The 12,234-nt window shown below is 52.3% G+C and overlaps 4 protein-coding genes across 4 annotated transcripts; 2 read left to right on the plus strand and 2 right to left on the minus strand.

Moving 5' to 3' along the window:
- Position 1: 1 nt before the first annotated feature.
- AKAW2_60138S (urease accessory protein UreD) lies at positions 2 to 1,072 on the plus strand (the record flags this gene model as incomplete). Its single annotated transcript, XM_041692230.1, has 1 exon — positions 2 to 1,072. The coding sequence occupies one exon, from the start codon at positions 2 to 4 to the stop codon at positions 1,070 to 1,072; it is 1,071 nt and encodes a 356-aa protein (XP_041545636.1).
- A 669-nt stretch (positions 1,073 to 1,741) lies between these two features.
- On the minus strand, positions 1,742 to 3,342 carry AIM6_3 (uncharacterized protein; the record flags this gene model as incomplete). The annotated part of the gene is made up of 2 exons (XM_041692231.1): positions 1,742 to 2,858; positions 2,945 to 3,342. 2 exons carry the CDS (start codon positions 3,340 to 3,342, stop codon positions 1,742 to 1,744), a joined length of 1,515 nt encoding a protein of 504 aa, XP_041545637.1.
- Positions 3,343 to 5,288: 1,946 nt separating this feature from the next.
- Positions 5,289 to 6,406, plus strand: AKAW2_60141S (uncharacterized protein; the record flags this gene model as incomplete). The annotated part of the gene is made up of 2 exons (XM_041692232.1): positions 5,289 to 5,326; positions 5,386 to 6,406. The coding sequence occupies 2 exons, from the start codon at positions 5,289 to 5,291 to the stop codon at positions 6,404 to 6,406; spliced, it is 1,059 nt and encodes a 352-aa protein (XP_041545638.1).
- A 220-nt stretch (positions 6,407 to 6,626) lies between these two features.
- Positions 6,627 to 12,216, minus strand: RRP5 (putative rRNA biogenesis protein RRP5; the record flags this gene model as incomplete). Its single annotated transcript, XM_041692233.1, has 3 exons — positions 6,627 to 7,184; positions 7,244 to 11,674; positions 11,734 to 12,216. 3 exons carry the CDS (start codon positions 12,214 to 12,216, stop codon positions 6,627 to 6,629), a joined length of 5,472 nt encoding a protein of 1,823 aa, XP_041545639.1.
- Positions 12,217 to 12,234: the final 18 nt, after the last annotated feature.

Below are 12,234 nucleotides of genomic sequence, written 5' to 3' on the forward strand. Positions count from 1 at the left end.
CATGCCGATAAAGTCTCCCTTTGAGTCCTCCATTGCAAAGCCTGGTCATGGCAAGGTGGTTCTCTCTCTCCTCCCACCAGCAAATCCCTCTCTCACGACCCTCACCTATAAATATCCTCTCAAACTCCTCACTCGTGTCCCCGGCTTCGTTCCGCAGAACGCCGCTCTCTCAAAATGTCCTTCCAACCCCGTCCACCTCTACCTTCTCACCTACGGCGGAGGCCTGCTACCAGGCGACCACATTTCGGTCTCCATTACCCTCGAAGCTCACACCCGTATGGTCGTGACAACACCACAAGGGAGCACCAAGATTTTCAAAACTGAGCCCATCAGTATGAAGGGCCACCGCAGCACTCTCAAACACACTCTCTCCGACAAGAGTCGGCAAACATTAGACGTGCACGTCGGCGAGGGTGCTGCCCTCTGCTATCTGCCAGACCCAGCTGTGCCATACAAGGACAGTCGCTATGAGCAAGTCCAGACCTTCACTGTTGACGGACTAAATAAGAGCAGTCTCTGCATCCTCGACTGGGTGACAGAAGGCCGGACGTCCCGTGGTGAGAGCTGGGACTTCCATCTCTGGCGAGGCAAGAACGAGGTATGGACTACAACAACAGACGGGAAAGGAGCACCGCCAAAGAAGAAGCTGCTGCTCCGGGACTCGCTCATTCTCGATGACGAGGTTGACATGGCCCTTCTTGAAAACGGAGTGGACACATGCGACCGTAGTGATCTGTTACGGGAGCGTACCCGACCGCACGGGGTCGTGGGGACCTTGATTCTCTACGGGCCAGTCTTTGAAAAGCTCGCGTCTTTCATCATGGACCGGTTCTCCTCGCTACCGAGGATTGGCGCAAGGAATTGGGCCTCCTCGGCGCCGGCCGCTATGGAGTCCACGCCCAACTATGATTCCCAAGTGACATTCACGGCAGCACGGGTGCGTGCCGGGTTTGTACTGGTGAAGTTTGGCGCGAAGGAATTTGCAACGGCCAAGGATTGGCTGGGTGGGATTCTGCGCGAGGAGGGTACGGTGTTCCGCGAGTTCGGTGAGGAAGCGTTATTTTGTATGTGATTTACCTATTCACATAGGGGTCTTATTTTTCATACATACTACGTCTTTCTGCTCGTCCCTCGGGAGGGACTAGCCAGTTATCTTTTCTGTTATTTTTTACTATCTTCATAGATAGATGATACCCGGATCACGTATCCCCCGAAACAGACATGTTTCCAAATCAAACAGTTACTTTTTTTGATCACCAAGAGAACCGCAGTCCAAAGTAATCCATCCACGGAAAGTTAATAGAAGTCATCAGCTCAGAATTTGATCCAAAATGATCAGAATTTGTTTCTTCACTGATCTATTCACAATCAGCATCATCCAGTACTCTAGTGTAGTAGTACTTCCGCAGCTATCTAGTAAACCAGCCAACCAATCACCCCCCAGATTTCCCCTCAACAACTGACTAGTAGCTAAACCTAAACCAGACCTCCCCAAAAGAAAACTGAATCAATACTGATCCCAAAACCATCATGTGGGTATCTACCTAGCACCAAAAAGAAGAGAACCCAAAAAAAAACGCCATCTTTATCATCATCGTCTAGAAGTAGAAAGACCATGCATCACACCAGGTGAATCGCGTGGGGGAGCGATCATTGCATGCGATCGATGTATGTGAGAAAAGGGAAAGAAAACAAAAAGAAAAGAAAGAAGAAAGAAGAAAGAAAACCGAACTATTTACGATCAACTCCACCAATCCGAGATTCTAGGTCGCCAATCCTGACGAGTGGCGCTGCGCAGATCATCCACGTTCAGATAGTCGATACCTTCGCGGACGAGTAAGCTCCAAAGATGGTTGCGCAGACTCCGTGGCCAGGCGGGTACGCCCCAGTAGCGGACTTTAAGGCCGTGACGATGAGCGGCGCGGATCTGGGCGCGGATCTGATCGACTTGGCGCTGGGAGAGCCGGAAGGACCAGGGCATGCCGATGGATTTCTTGAAGGAGACGGAAGCGTAGTAGCTATTGGTCCAATCAAAGGTGTCGGGGCCGATATCTGCGTCGGAAATGCCGGACAGGCCTTGACCGACATTCTTGGTGGCGCGGGTGGCTATCCCTGTGTCTTTTGTGGCTTCGGGGAGATTTGAGAGGGAGACGTCATCATCATTGTTGTAGTCCTCGGCGGTGATGTTGTCGTCGACAAGTTTATCGAGTGGTGCATCGAAGAAGATATCGCGGTAGGTGGTGTTGGCCGTGACTAGGTTGAAGGGGGTATTGCCGGTGCCGACAACGGTTATGGGGCCCGGAATGATGTCGGTGCCGTTGAAGAAGGAAAGATAGCCGCGCTCGCGGAGCGGGGCGAGCTGTGCATGCACGTAGTTCCAAGTTTCTTGACCGTCCGTTTTAAAGTCGATCAACAGGATTAGGGTTTGCGAGGGATCCATGTCGAAGACCCCTTGCGGCGGACTGTCGCGCTGAGGGTGGAGGTCGGTGATGGGGTTTTGCAGCTCGAGAATGCGCAGCAGCGGATTAATGTACAGGTTGCGCAGAGTTCGCTGGGGCGTCAGCGCAGACATGGTATGGCCGACGTAGAGGTCATCTTCGACGAGCCACACATCGGCCTCCACGCCGGTACAACCAGCCTGCAGGGCAGAGAACAACGGCACGGGGCGCCAGTAGTCATTGTGAGAGTGGCATCCCACGGGGACGATATCTCTGGAGATGTCTGTTGGCCAATGCAGGATGTCCGCGGATGGGGATCGCTGGTCGCTATGACGCCACCGCTCGATGGCACGGTCGAATTCGTCGGGAAAGAAGGAGACGGCGATGCTGCAGGCGATGGAGATGAACTGGACGACGCCCCTAAATCGTTGGAAGGTGAGTTGACGGAACACTCACCCATTAGGGGAAGAGGTTGAGGGAAGGTGGGTGGGGGGAACTCGACTCACAGCATGACGAGGAGTCCCAGTAGAGGGTAACACAAGCACCGCGACAATGATTTGATTCTTTGATATTGTCGCGAGGAGGAATGCCACGCGGTAGTGGGAGTGGCGTTGTTGGCGGAGGCGAGCAGTGGGCGAGCGTCGGCGGGCTGGCGGTGATGCTTCTTTTGTTTCTCCCGCGGCGATAAGTAGGCGGCGATAAGAGCAACGATTCCCCGCATCCTCCCCGATCGTGGTCGCTTGGCGTAGAATTGTGATGCTTCTACATCAGCATCGTAGGCCGAATCATTGAGGGCAGTGCTCGTCTCAAAATCCTTATCGAGTGGGAACCGGTCCAATTGACTTTTATCGTCGTGATTGGAGAAGGTGGAATGAGGGTAGGCCGAGGGAGACGAAGAGGCCATACTGGTTGATCCGCTCACTCACTACTTACTCACTCACTCACTCACTCACTCACTGCTAGTCAGGAACCAAGAGGGAGGAAAGAGAGTAGGAGTAGTACTAATAAGTAGGGAAGAGGGAGTCGCTATATGGGGTTTATATTATTATATAAGGTATCGGGGGGTCAGGTAAATTCCGATAAGTCGAGCGAGAAAGCTGCCGGGACCACCAACGGTCGTCCCATGATTCATTCATTCAATGGGGGAAAGTGCCCTGGAGGAGGAGGAAGAGGGGTGAGATCCATCCACAGTTGCAGCCGAATTGCCGCAGGGCCCCGGGAGGGAGGAATGTGAGGGTGAAGCGATCTCCACTTCCCAAAGGTAAATTCGGTTGTCACAGTCATATTTAATTTTGATATTCACCGATCAACCATGTCACCCATCTTGATATTCCCTCTTTCTCTTTGCGTGCTGACGACCACACTTGGGATTCGTGTAGACCCTGTCTTGACACACACATCTTTCTCGTTCCTAATCCATGGAATATCATTCAGTATTGAAACCTTAGTACAATCCTTCTGTCTGGCCAGAAGAAAGTCGGGAACGAGCCAACACGCCCATGTGCAGCACTGAAGCTGACGATTGGTCCATCCCGACTAGTTCTACCCTTTCATCCAACCTAAGAAAGTCTTGTTCCTAATACTGCAGTGAATGATATGATAGTGCTTACCTATATGTCAGACACCATTATTTTAAATTACTACTAATTTAAAGGGTCCCCTTCTTGTCTAACCTCACCTCATCACAAGCATACTACGTACTAGTAATAATTACTATATACAATAGGGCAAGAATCGAAAAAAAAAAAAAAGGATGAGACTGTTGCCTAAACACATGGATCATCAGCAGCAAATGACACGGCCACCACCACCACCACCACCACCACCACCACCACCACCGCCCACTGTGGGACACAAACGTACAGGAGAGAGATGGGGGGGGCGAAAAAAAAAATAAATCCCGCGGAACAGCAGCGGATGTGGATGGAACCCTTGAACAGCATTCTATGGTGCCGACTTACCCAGAGTGCAGTGCAAAGGCATGAGGTGATCGGGAAATTGATTAGTGCCGGACCAGACCTGACTTCTCGCACTAAATTGGCTAGGCTGCAGGTTGTCTGCAGCGGTTGCAGAACAACAAGTGGTCCAACACACTGCTACTAGTAGTACTTACACAGTAGGGTTAATACTGGATGTTGCTAGGATGATTACTACTTTATACTGTAGCAGTTGTGTGAGTGAGACATTTAGCTATGGTCGAATGACAGTGTTGTGTGGCTTCCATGTTAGTACAGTGTAGGGCCAGTGTTGCATCGCATTTAACTGGTGTTTTATATCCGAGAGGGCAGTCAGTCTAGCTTGCATTTCGGATGTACGGATTACACTCTGGAGCCCGGTGGTCGAATGCTTAGAAATGTAAACTGGGTTGCTCATTAGTATGATTATATTATTTTATTTGCTTATTTACTATAATCCCTATTATGGTAAGGTTCATGTAGTTGTTCTGCCCTACGCTGTCCAATCCTACTTGATAGGTCGGAATATATATTCTAGGCTGGCCCTACAAAGGGTCCAACATATATCACAGGTCTATTATACCATCCTTGATCATTTGCACCGAACCAGCCACTTAGTAGTTATAGAATCTGTAAGTTAATATGATGTGGTACACCTGCAAAAATAAAACATACACAATAATATCATGTAGAAAACAACCAAACCTAAACCCGAATAATAATAATAATATCTCCAATGTCCTCTGTGGATACGTAGTACTAAAGATCCCATCCTTATCAGCGGCGATAAGATACGCCGCCCACCCGAAAAGGGAAACTCAAAAAAAGTTTCAACTCCATCTAACCAACACCGATACCCCATCAACCACAACAATCCATATATACAACCACCACAATGCCTCACAAACACAAGCGCCGTGAGAAGGATGCCAAGTAAGTCTATTCTACCTATTATATACAATACCAACCCACTAACCAAAAACTTACAACAGCACCTACGACCTCCCCCCCACCGTAATCGCCAAACCCCTTCCCGTCCGCGATCCCTCCAAACCCACTAAAGGCAAAGGCAAAGGAGGCAAAGGAGGCAAGGGCGGCAAACCACAAACACCAGCCAAGCCCACAAATAAAGCCATCGGGGAACGCAAGGTCAAATCTAAGTCTACCTCAGAATGGGCCGACGACACTCCGCGCGCATTCCGCCACCTACTACAACTTCAGCAGAAGCAACAAAACGGCGCACAGCAGAAGAAGCGTAAACGTAACGGGATTAACGATTCCGATTCATCAGACTCCGACGAGGATGTTCCTCAAACAAACAACAAGAACAACAAGAAGAAGAAGAAGGCCGCTACAACCACTACCACCACCACACCCACCACTACAGAAAGCTCGCAAGCCGAAGAGAAGACAGTAAAACCGCAAATCCTTCCCGGCGAGAAGCTCTCCGACTTCGCGGCGCGTGTCGATCGCGAAATGCCCCTCTCCAACATGTCGCGCAGCACGAAACCCTCCGCGACAGATGTGCCCAAGATCCGCGAAACGCGGGTGACGAAGCATGAGAAGCATCTGCTACGACTGCAATCGCAATGGCGGAAGGAAGAGTTGGAAATATTAGAGAAGGAGGCGGCGGAGCGGGAAGAGCGCGAAGAGGAGATGGAGGAGCAGTTGCGGCTGTGGAAGGAGTGGGAGGCTGAGGGGGGCAAGAGGAAGGCGAAGAAGAAGGGCGTGCAGAAACAGCTGCAGGCGAAGGTGGAGGCGGATCCGTGGGCGAAGTTGAAGAAGGAACGGATGAATAAACAGATCAGTCCGTTGGATGTGGTGCAGGCGCCGCCGCAATTGACGAAGCCGAGAGAGGTGTTTAAGGTGCGGGGTGGGGCGAAGGTAGATGTTGCGAATGTGCCTGCTGCTGGTGGAGCGACGAGTTTGAGGCGCAGAGAGGAATTGGCGAATGAGCGGAGGAATATTGTTGAGGAGTATCGGAGGTTGATGGCTGAGAAGAGGAGGGGGTAGTAATCCCTCTCTATGGATTTATATGGAGGCTGTGTTGGGTAGCAAGTATAGGTTTAGATGGAGGATGCATTGTTGTAGATAATAACTACCAATACCCCTAGAAGAAGATTTGAAACACGTCTGAAAAAAATGCTTTTTTTATATATACAAGATACACATCATGTCTAAGTATGTCCCAGATATCAAAAAGGAAAAAAGAACAAAAACACCAATGCTCACTCTACTCCTGCTGCAAGGACTTAACGTAGTCGGCCGCCTTGGCCTTGATCTCCTCGACCATCTTGTCATTTCCACCCTCTGCCGACGCCAGCTTCTCCTCAAAGGAGAGCCACTTCTTGAAGAAGAATTTCGCCTGCTTAGGCCGAACCTTCTTGCTGGCCTCGACGGCGGCGGCAGCGCCACCCTTCTTCGTGTCGCGGATGCCCAGGACCCGCTCGAACAGACGGCGGACCTGCTCGGCATCGCCGTTCTTGATCTCCAGATCCAAGAGGATGTTCCAGAGATCGATCTTCTTGGGGAACGAGGACAGCAGACCCTCGAACACCGTGCGACCACGCTCAATGTCGCCGTTAGCCGAGCGGAACTCCAGCTGGCCGAACTTGGAAGTCAACTCGACGTGGGTGTGGGAAGGCAGGGACTGCAGGGCGCGAGGCAGTAGCGCACGAGCGCGCTCGGGAGCAGCCATGGTGTCGAACAGGAAGCTGGCGTAGTTGACGAAGAACTTGGGGGATCCGAAGACCTTCTTCTTGAGAGCGGTCTGGAAGAGATCATCCGCTTTCTGTAGGTGACTCCGTTAGCATGCGAAAGGGAACTAAGAGCACATGTAGTGAAACTTACCTCGTTCTTGCCAGATTGGATGTAGATGCTGATCGTCCGCTCGTAAACCTCCTGGGTATCGTTGTACTGGCACGCACGCTTGAAGACGTCCTCCAGAGTGTCGTCGTTGCCGTAGGTGTTCTCCAAGTTGAGCATGGCCACCCAGATGTTCAGCTTCTCAGCGTCCTGGCCGATGGTGATGGTGCGCAGAGCACGCTCGGCAATCTCACGAGCCTTTTCGACCTCACCCAGCTCCAACTGGAAGGCCATGTACTGAAGCCACAGGAGAGAGGAGTCGGGCTCACCGAGCAGTAGTCGTTCGTAGTCGGCGACAGACTGGGGTCCGTTAGCATCCAGATCACCGGTCCGGTCGACCTGGATCTCGGGCTTGCGGTTCTTCTTCTTCTTGGGTCGCGAATCCTCCTCGTCATCCGAGTCTGAGCGGGCACCAGCCTCATCGTCGTCCTGGTTGTTGCCGCTCCAGTCGAAACCACCAGCACCGAGTCCGCCATCTTTCCGGCTTGCCTTGGCTGGTGCATCAGTCATTTCCTCGTCGTCACTCTCTTCTTCGGACTCCTCGTCACTATCACCCTCGAGGTCGACTCCGCCCATGGAAACGTCACTCTCCTCATCGTCGCTGCCGTCGACATCAACACCACCGAAGCCATCCAAGCTGACGCCTTCAGAGTCGTCATCCTCTTCTTCGTCGCTGTCCTCCTCCTCATCGAAGTAGGAAGCCTTCAGTCCGAAAGAGATCTTCTCCTGCTTACGGTCGATCTTGAGGATCTTGGCCTTCACAGCATCGCCCTCTTCGTACAAGGTCCGGGCATCTTCCACACGACCCTCAGCCATTTCACTGCGGTGGCAAAGACCGCTGATGTTCTTAGAACCGTCGATGACGACAAAGGCACCGAACTCCTCGACCTTGCGGACCTTACCAGTAACAATCTGGCCAGGCTTGAGGTCGTGAAGCGTGATGGGAGCCTTGTAGTTGGGGTCCAGAACAGACTCCTTCAAGCTCATCTGCAGCTTGCCTTGCTCCGAGTCGGACACAGTAACACGGCCCTTGACCAGTTGGTCGGCCTGGAAAGAGTCCTTCCACTCCTTGAGGTAGGAATCGGAAAGGTCAGAGATGCGGACATAAGCAGTAACATCGCGACCGACCGTAACGAAGAGTCCGTTGTCTGCAACCCTCCGGATGAAACCCCGAACAATGTCGTTCACCTTGAGTTGCTTGATGGAGGTAATCTCCTTGTCCTGGACGGGCAGGGAGGAACTGAGAACCTTGGACGGGCGCAGAGAGAGGGAGATCTTCTTGTTAGCCTTGTCAATGGCAACAACACACGCGCGGAGCACTTCGTTCTTCTGGTACACAGTAGGATTGGCCTTGCTGAAATCATCAGCCATATCAATCAGATCAACAGCACCAACAATCGATTTGCTGAGCTGCATAATGACCTGTCGTTCAGTGACCTTAGTGACACGTCCCGGCAGAACCATTCCAACCGAAACATCTTCAAAGACAAGCTTATCGGAGCGCTGTTTGGCGGACAGATCCAGACGGCCCTTGTCAGCGTCTACCGCGGAAACATGAACCTTCAGCGCAGATCCCACGGGATAGTGCTTCTCCACATCGGCAAGGAGGGACAGGTCATCGGAAGCGTCCATAAGACGCAGTCTGCCGCGAACATTGGGGGACAAGTTGATCCAAAGGCAGTCATCGGCCACGTTGTTGACGAAACCAACCCATGTCGAGCCAACCTGGACCTGCTCCAGGTTCAAAGGACTGGGGTTGGCAGCCTGCAGGAAGCTTGGCTTCACAGACAGCTCGAACACCGGGAACTTTCCGGTCCGGTGACTGATAGGAAGGAACTTGTGATTGCGAGCGTCGTGGATACCCAGAATCCTAGCTGAGATAACCTGCTTGGGACGGAAGAAGCGCAAGGGCTGCTTGCGATCCTTGATGTCCTCCCACTTGTCAAACACCTCAGAGACGTCGATGCGGCCCTGGATGTTGTCGGCCAGCTGAACGTTGACCTGAGTCGCTCTGACAGACACGACCTTGCACTTTGTGACCCTTCCGAAGGTAAAATCAGACATCGACTTGATGCCCTCGTCAATAGCGTTAGCGACGGCATCGTCAGTGGGAGTAGGTTCGGGCTTGGCGGCAGCCTTCTTCTTCGCACCGGCGTGGGTGGCCTCCGAAGGGTTCATGCTGAGGATGAACCGCTTAAAGTCTGCATCGACTGAATGAACGGTGGCGGTGACGACTTGACCCCGAGCCATGTCATAGTCCGGCTTGTTGACATTCTCATCACCAACAAGTCGCTTAGGAACGAGACCAATAACACCACCCAAGAATTCAACGAAGACACCGTTCATGGTGATGTTGCGGATGAAGCCCGTAACGTCGGCACCTTCCTTGAGGTCCTCGAACTTGGACGGAATTGAGCCGTGCTTAGCGGCCTTCTTCAGGCTCTGTCTACCCGTTACCCTGATGAGGCGATGTGCGCGCTGAATGTCGATCACCATCAGTTCATTGAGCTTCTGCCCAACACGGATCTTTGAAAGGGTAGAGGCCTGCTTCGAAGGAGAGCCATCAACCACATGCTCAACGTTGAGTCGAGCCACAAGGCCATAATCATCCAACTTAAGAAGCGTATCGTCGGCCGACTTCTCGAAAACTGTACCAGAGACAAGCATGCCCGGGTGAATGTTCTCAAATGCCTTCCTGTAAGCCTCGGTGAAAGTCTCGGGATCCTTGCAAGAGACAGCAAGCTTCTCACGAGAGGCATCCACGCTCAAGGCGTGAACATTGACCACTTGACCGAGTCTGAAGTGTTGTGAAGGGTCCTTGATGTATGCCTCGCTCATTTCCGACACAGGAAGGAAACCGCGGATTGAACCGTAGAACTGAACCACAGCACCATGGGGTTGAATCTTGATGATGGTTCCCGGGGACTGGGTGCCAGGAGTGATTTCTTCATAGTCCTTCCAGATCGCAGATTCGCTGTTCAACAAGCTCTTCTTCAGCGTCAGACGGATCTGGCGCTTCTCCAAGTTGACCGACAAGATCCTGGTCGACACCGTCATACCCTCGCGGAACTTCTTCTCGGGGAATTGCAGAGGAGTATCGGCGAAATGCATAGACGGAACAAGACCCGTGATGCCATCTGCAAGGACAACAATCAGGCCATCGACACCGTTGGCTCCGATGAGAAGCTTCTCCACCTTTCCTTTCACAACTGCACCCACAGTCACGTCTTCGACCCGGAGAAAAGGCTGATCAATGACCTTCTTCTCGAAAGACAGGAGGTACAGGTTATCAATGGCACTGTATCCGACCACTCTTCCCTCGTGCACCGATTCAACTCGGAAGGGTCCAAGCTCAGGCGAGATGGTTTCTACCTGTCCATCTGCAAGTCGCGACACGTGAACGAATCCGAGATGCTTAGTCGAACCGATCTGCACGTACACACCGAGACCGGGTTCCACCTTGACCACCTTAGCTTCCGGCACAATGGCAGAGATGGCGGGTGCGTCGTCCGAGGAACCGGGGCCGCCCTCAGTGGCAAATTTGGCGACGTGGTCGAGTAGCGAGAATCCAACCTTGTATGGCTCAGCGGAGGGGAAAGTGCAGACGAGACGGCCCTTGATCTTGGCGCCAGTGCTGTATTTCTTGGTCAGATCATCCTTTCCGGAGCTTCCCCCAGATTGAACCAGATCGACCGTGGCATCCAGCATGCCCATGATCTTTCCGGCCATGCCAGTTGACGAAACATCGGTCAGAAGGATTTCCGCAGCGGTACCTGGGAGGAAAGAGGTAATCGTAGGAGCTGTGCTGAGGTAGTGTGACTTTTTGATAGAACCAGCGGACTGGAGGTTGGCGGACAGCTTGATGACACTGCCGTTAGCGTTCTGGCCAGTGACCATACACAAGAAGACCGAGCCTTCCTTGATAGTGGAAGGCTGAGTCTTGGGATCAACTTCCTTGGAGGACATAAATCCCTTGACCTCACCTCCCTCAAGACCCAGGTCCATAACCAGACCATGATCTTCCACACTGACAACCGAGGCTTGAACAGCGGAGTTGACGACCAGATCCGATTTCGAAAGACCCGAGTTGGCCTGTCTTGGGTCAACTGAAAGCTCGATGCGCTTCCTGCTCTTAGCACTGGCATCGGCGGCATTGCTTCCCGCGGATACAACATATGCTCGCAGATACTGGCCGAGGTAGAAGTATTTGTGAAGGTCTAGCGAGTCGTCGTCCTCATCATCTTCCTCCTCGTCGCTTCCGTCATCCTTGAGAATCTTCTCAATCTTCTCCTCCAGCACCTTGGACACGGATGTTAAAGGAACGTAACCGGTGAGATTGTTGGGCAGGGACAGTCCGATGTCGTGAGCGTTGATACTCGAAACCTGTCCTAGTACCATAGTTCCCGGTACAACACGCTAAATCTGTAAGCTTCAAGAAGCGCATATATTGCCTCACTTGCCCTTCAAAAACATACCTTGAAATTGAGACCCTCAATGCGAACATCTTTCTTCTCCGTCGCATCCTTCTCTGTATCCTTCTTTCCCTTTGTCTTCTTCTTGCGAGATTTCTTCGCGGCAGCCGATTTCGTATCGTCGCCGGCGTCTTCCATATCTGTATCTTCCATTCCATCATCTCCAAAGTCGCCGGCAGACGGCTTGGAGCCCTTCTGCTCGAAGAGGACATCTTTTGTTGCCTGGATCTGGATCTGCTTGCGTTCGAGAGGCGTCAAAACGCTTCCACCACCACGAGGGAAGGAAGGCTCGTCATCGCGCAGGACGGAGAGTTCCGAAGCCTTGGGCGCAGAGTTTGCGTCAGGCTTGGGATTGCTATCATTCGATGCAGTTTTCTGTTTCTTCTGGTCCTTCTTGCGATCCTCTGCTCCGACACGGACACGCTTCTGAGGTTGGCGGGCAGATGCCTCCTCGGCGGCATTGCCCTTGCGCTTAATTGGAGCCATCGTGGCAAAAGTGTGAAG

The sequence above is a fragment of the Aspergillus luchuensis genome, chromosome 6, assembly GCF_016861625.1.
Source record: "Aspergillus luchuensis IFO 4308 DNA, chromosome 6, nearly complete sequence".
In the NCBI taxonomy this organism is placed as follows: domain Eukaryota; kingdom Fungi; phylum Ascomycota; class Eurotiomycetes; order Eurotiales; family Aspergillaceae; genus Aspergillus; species Aspergillus luchuensis.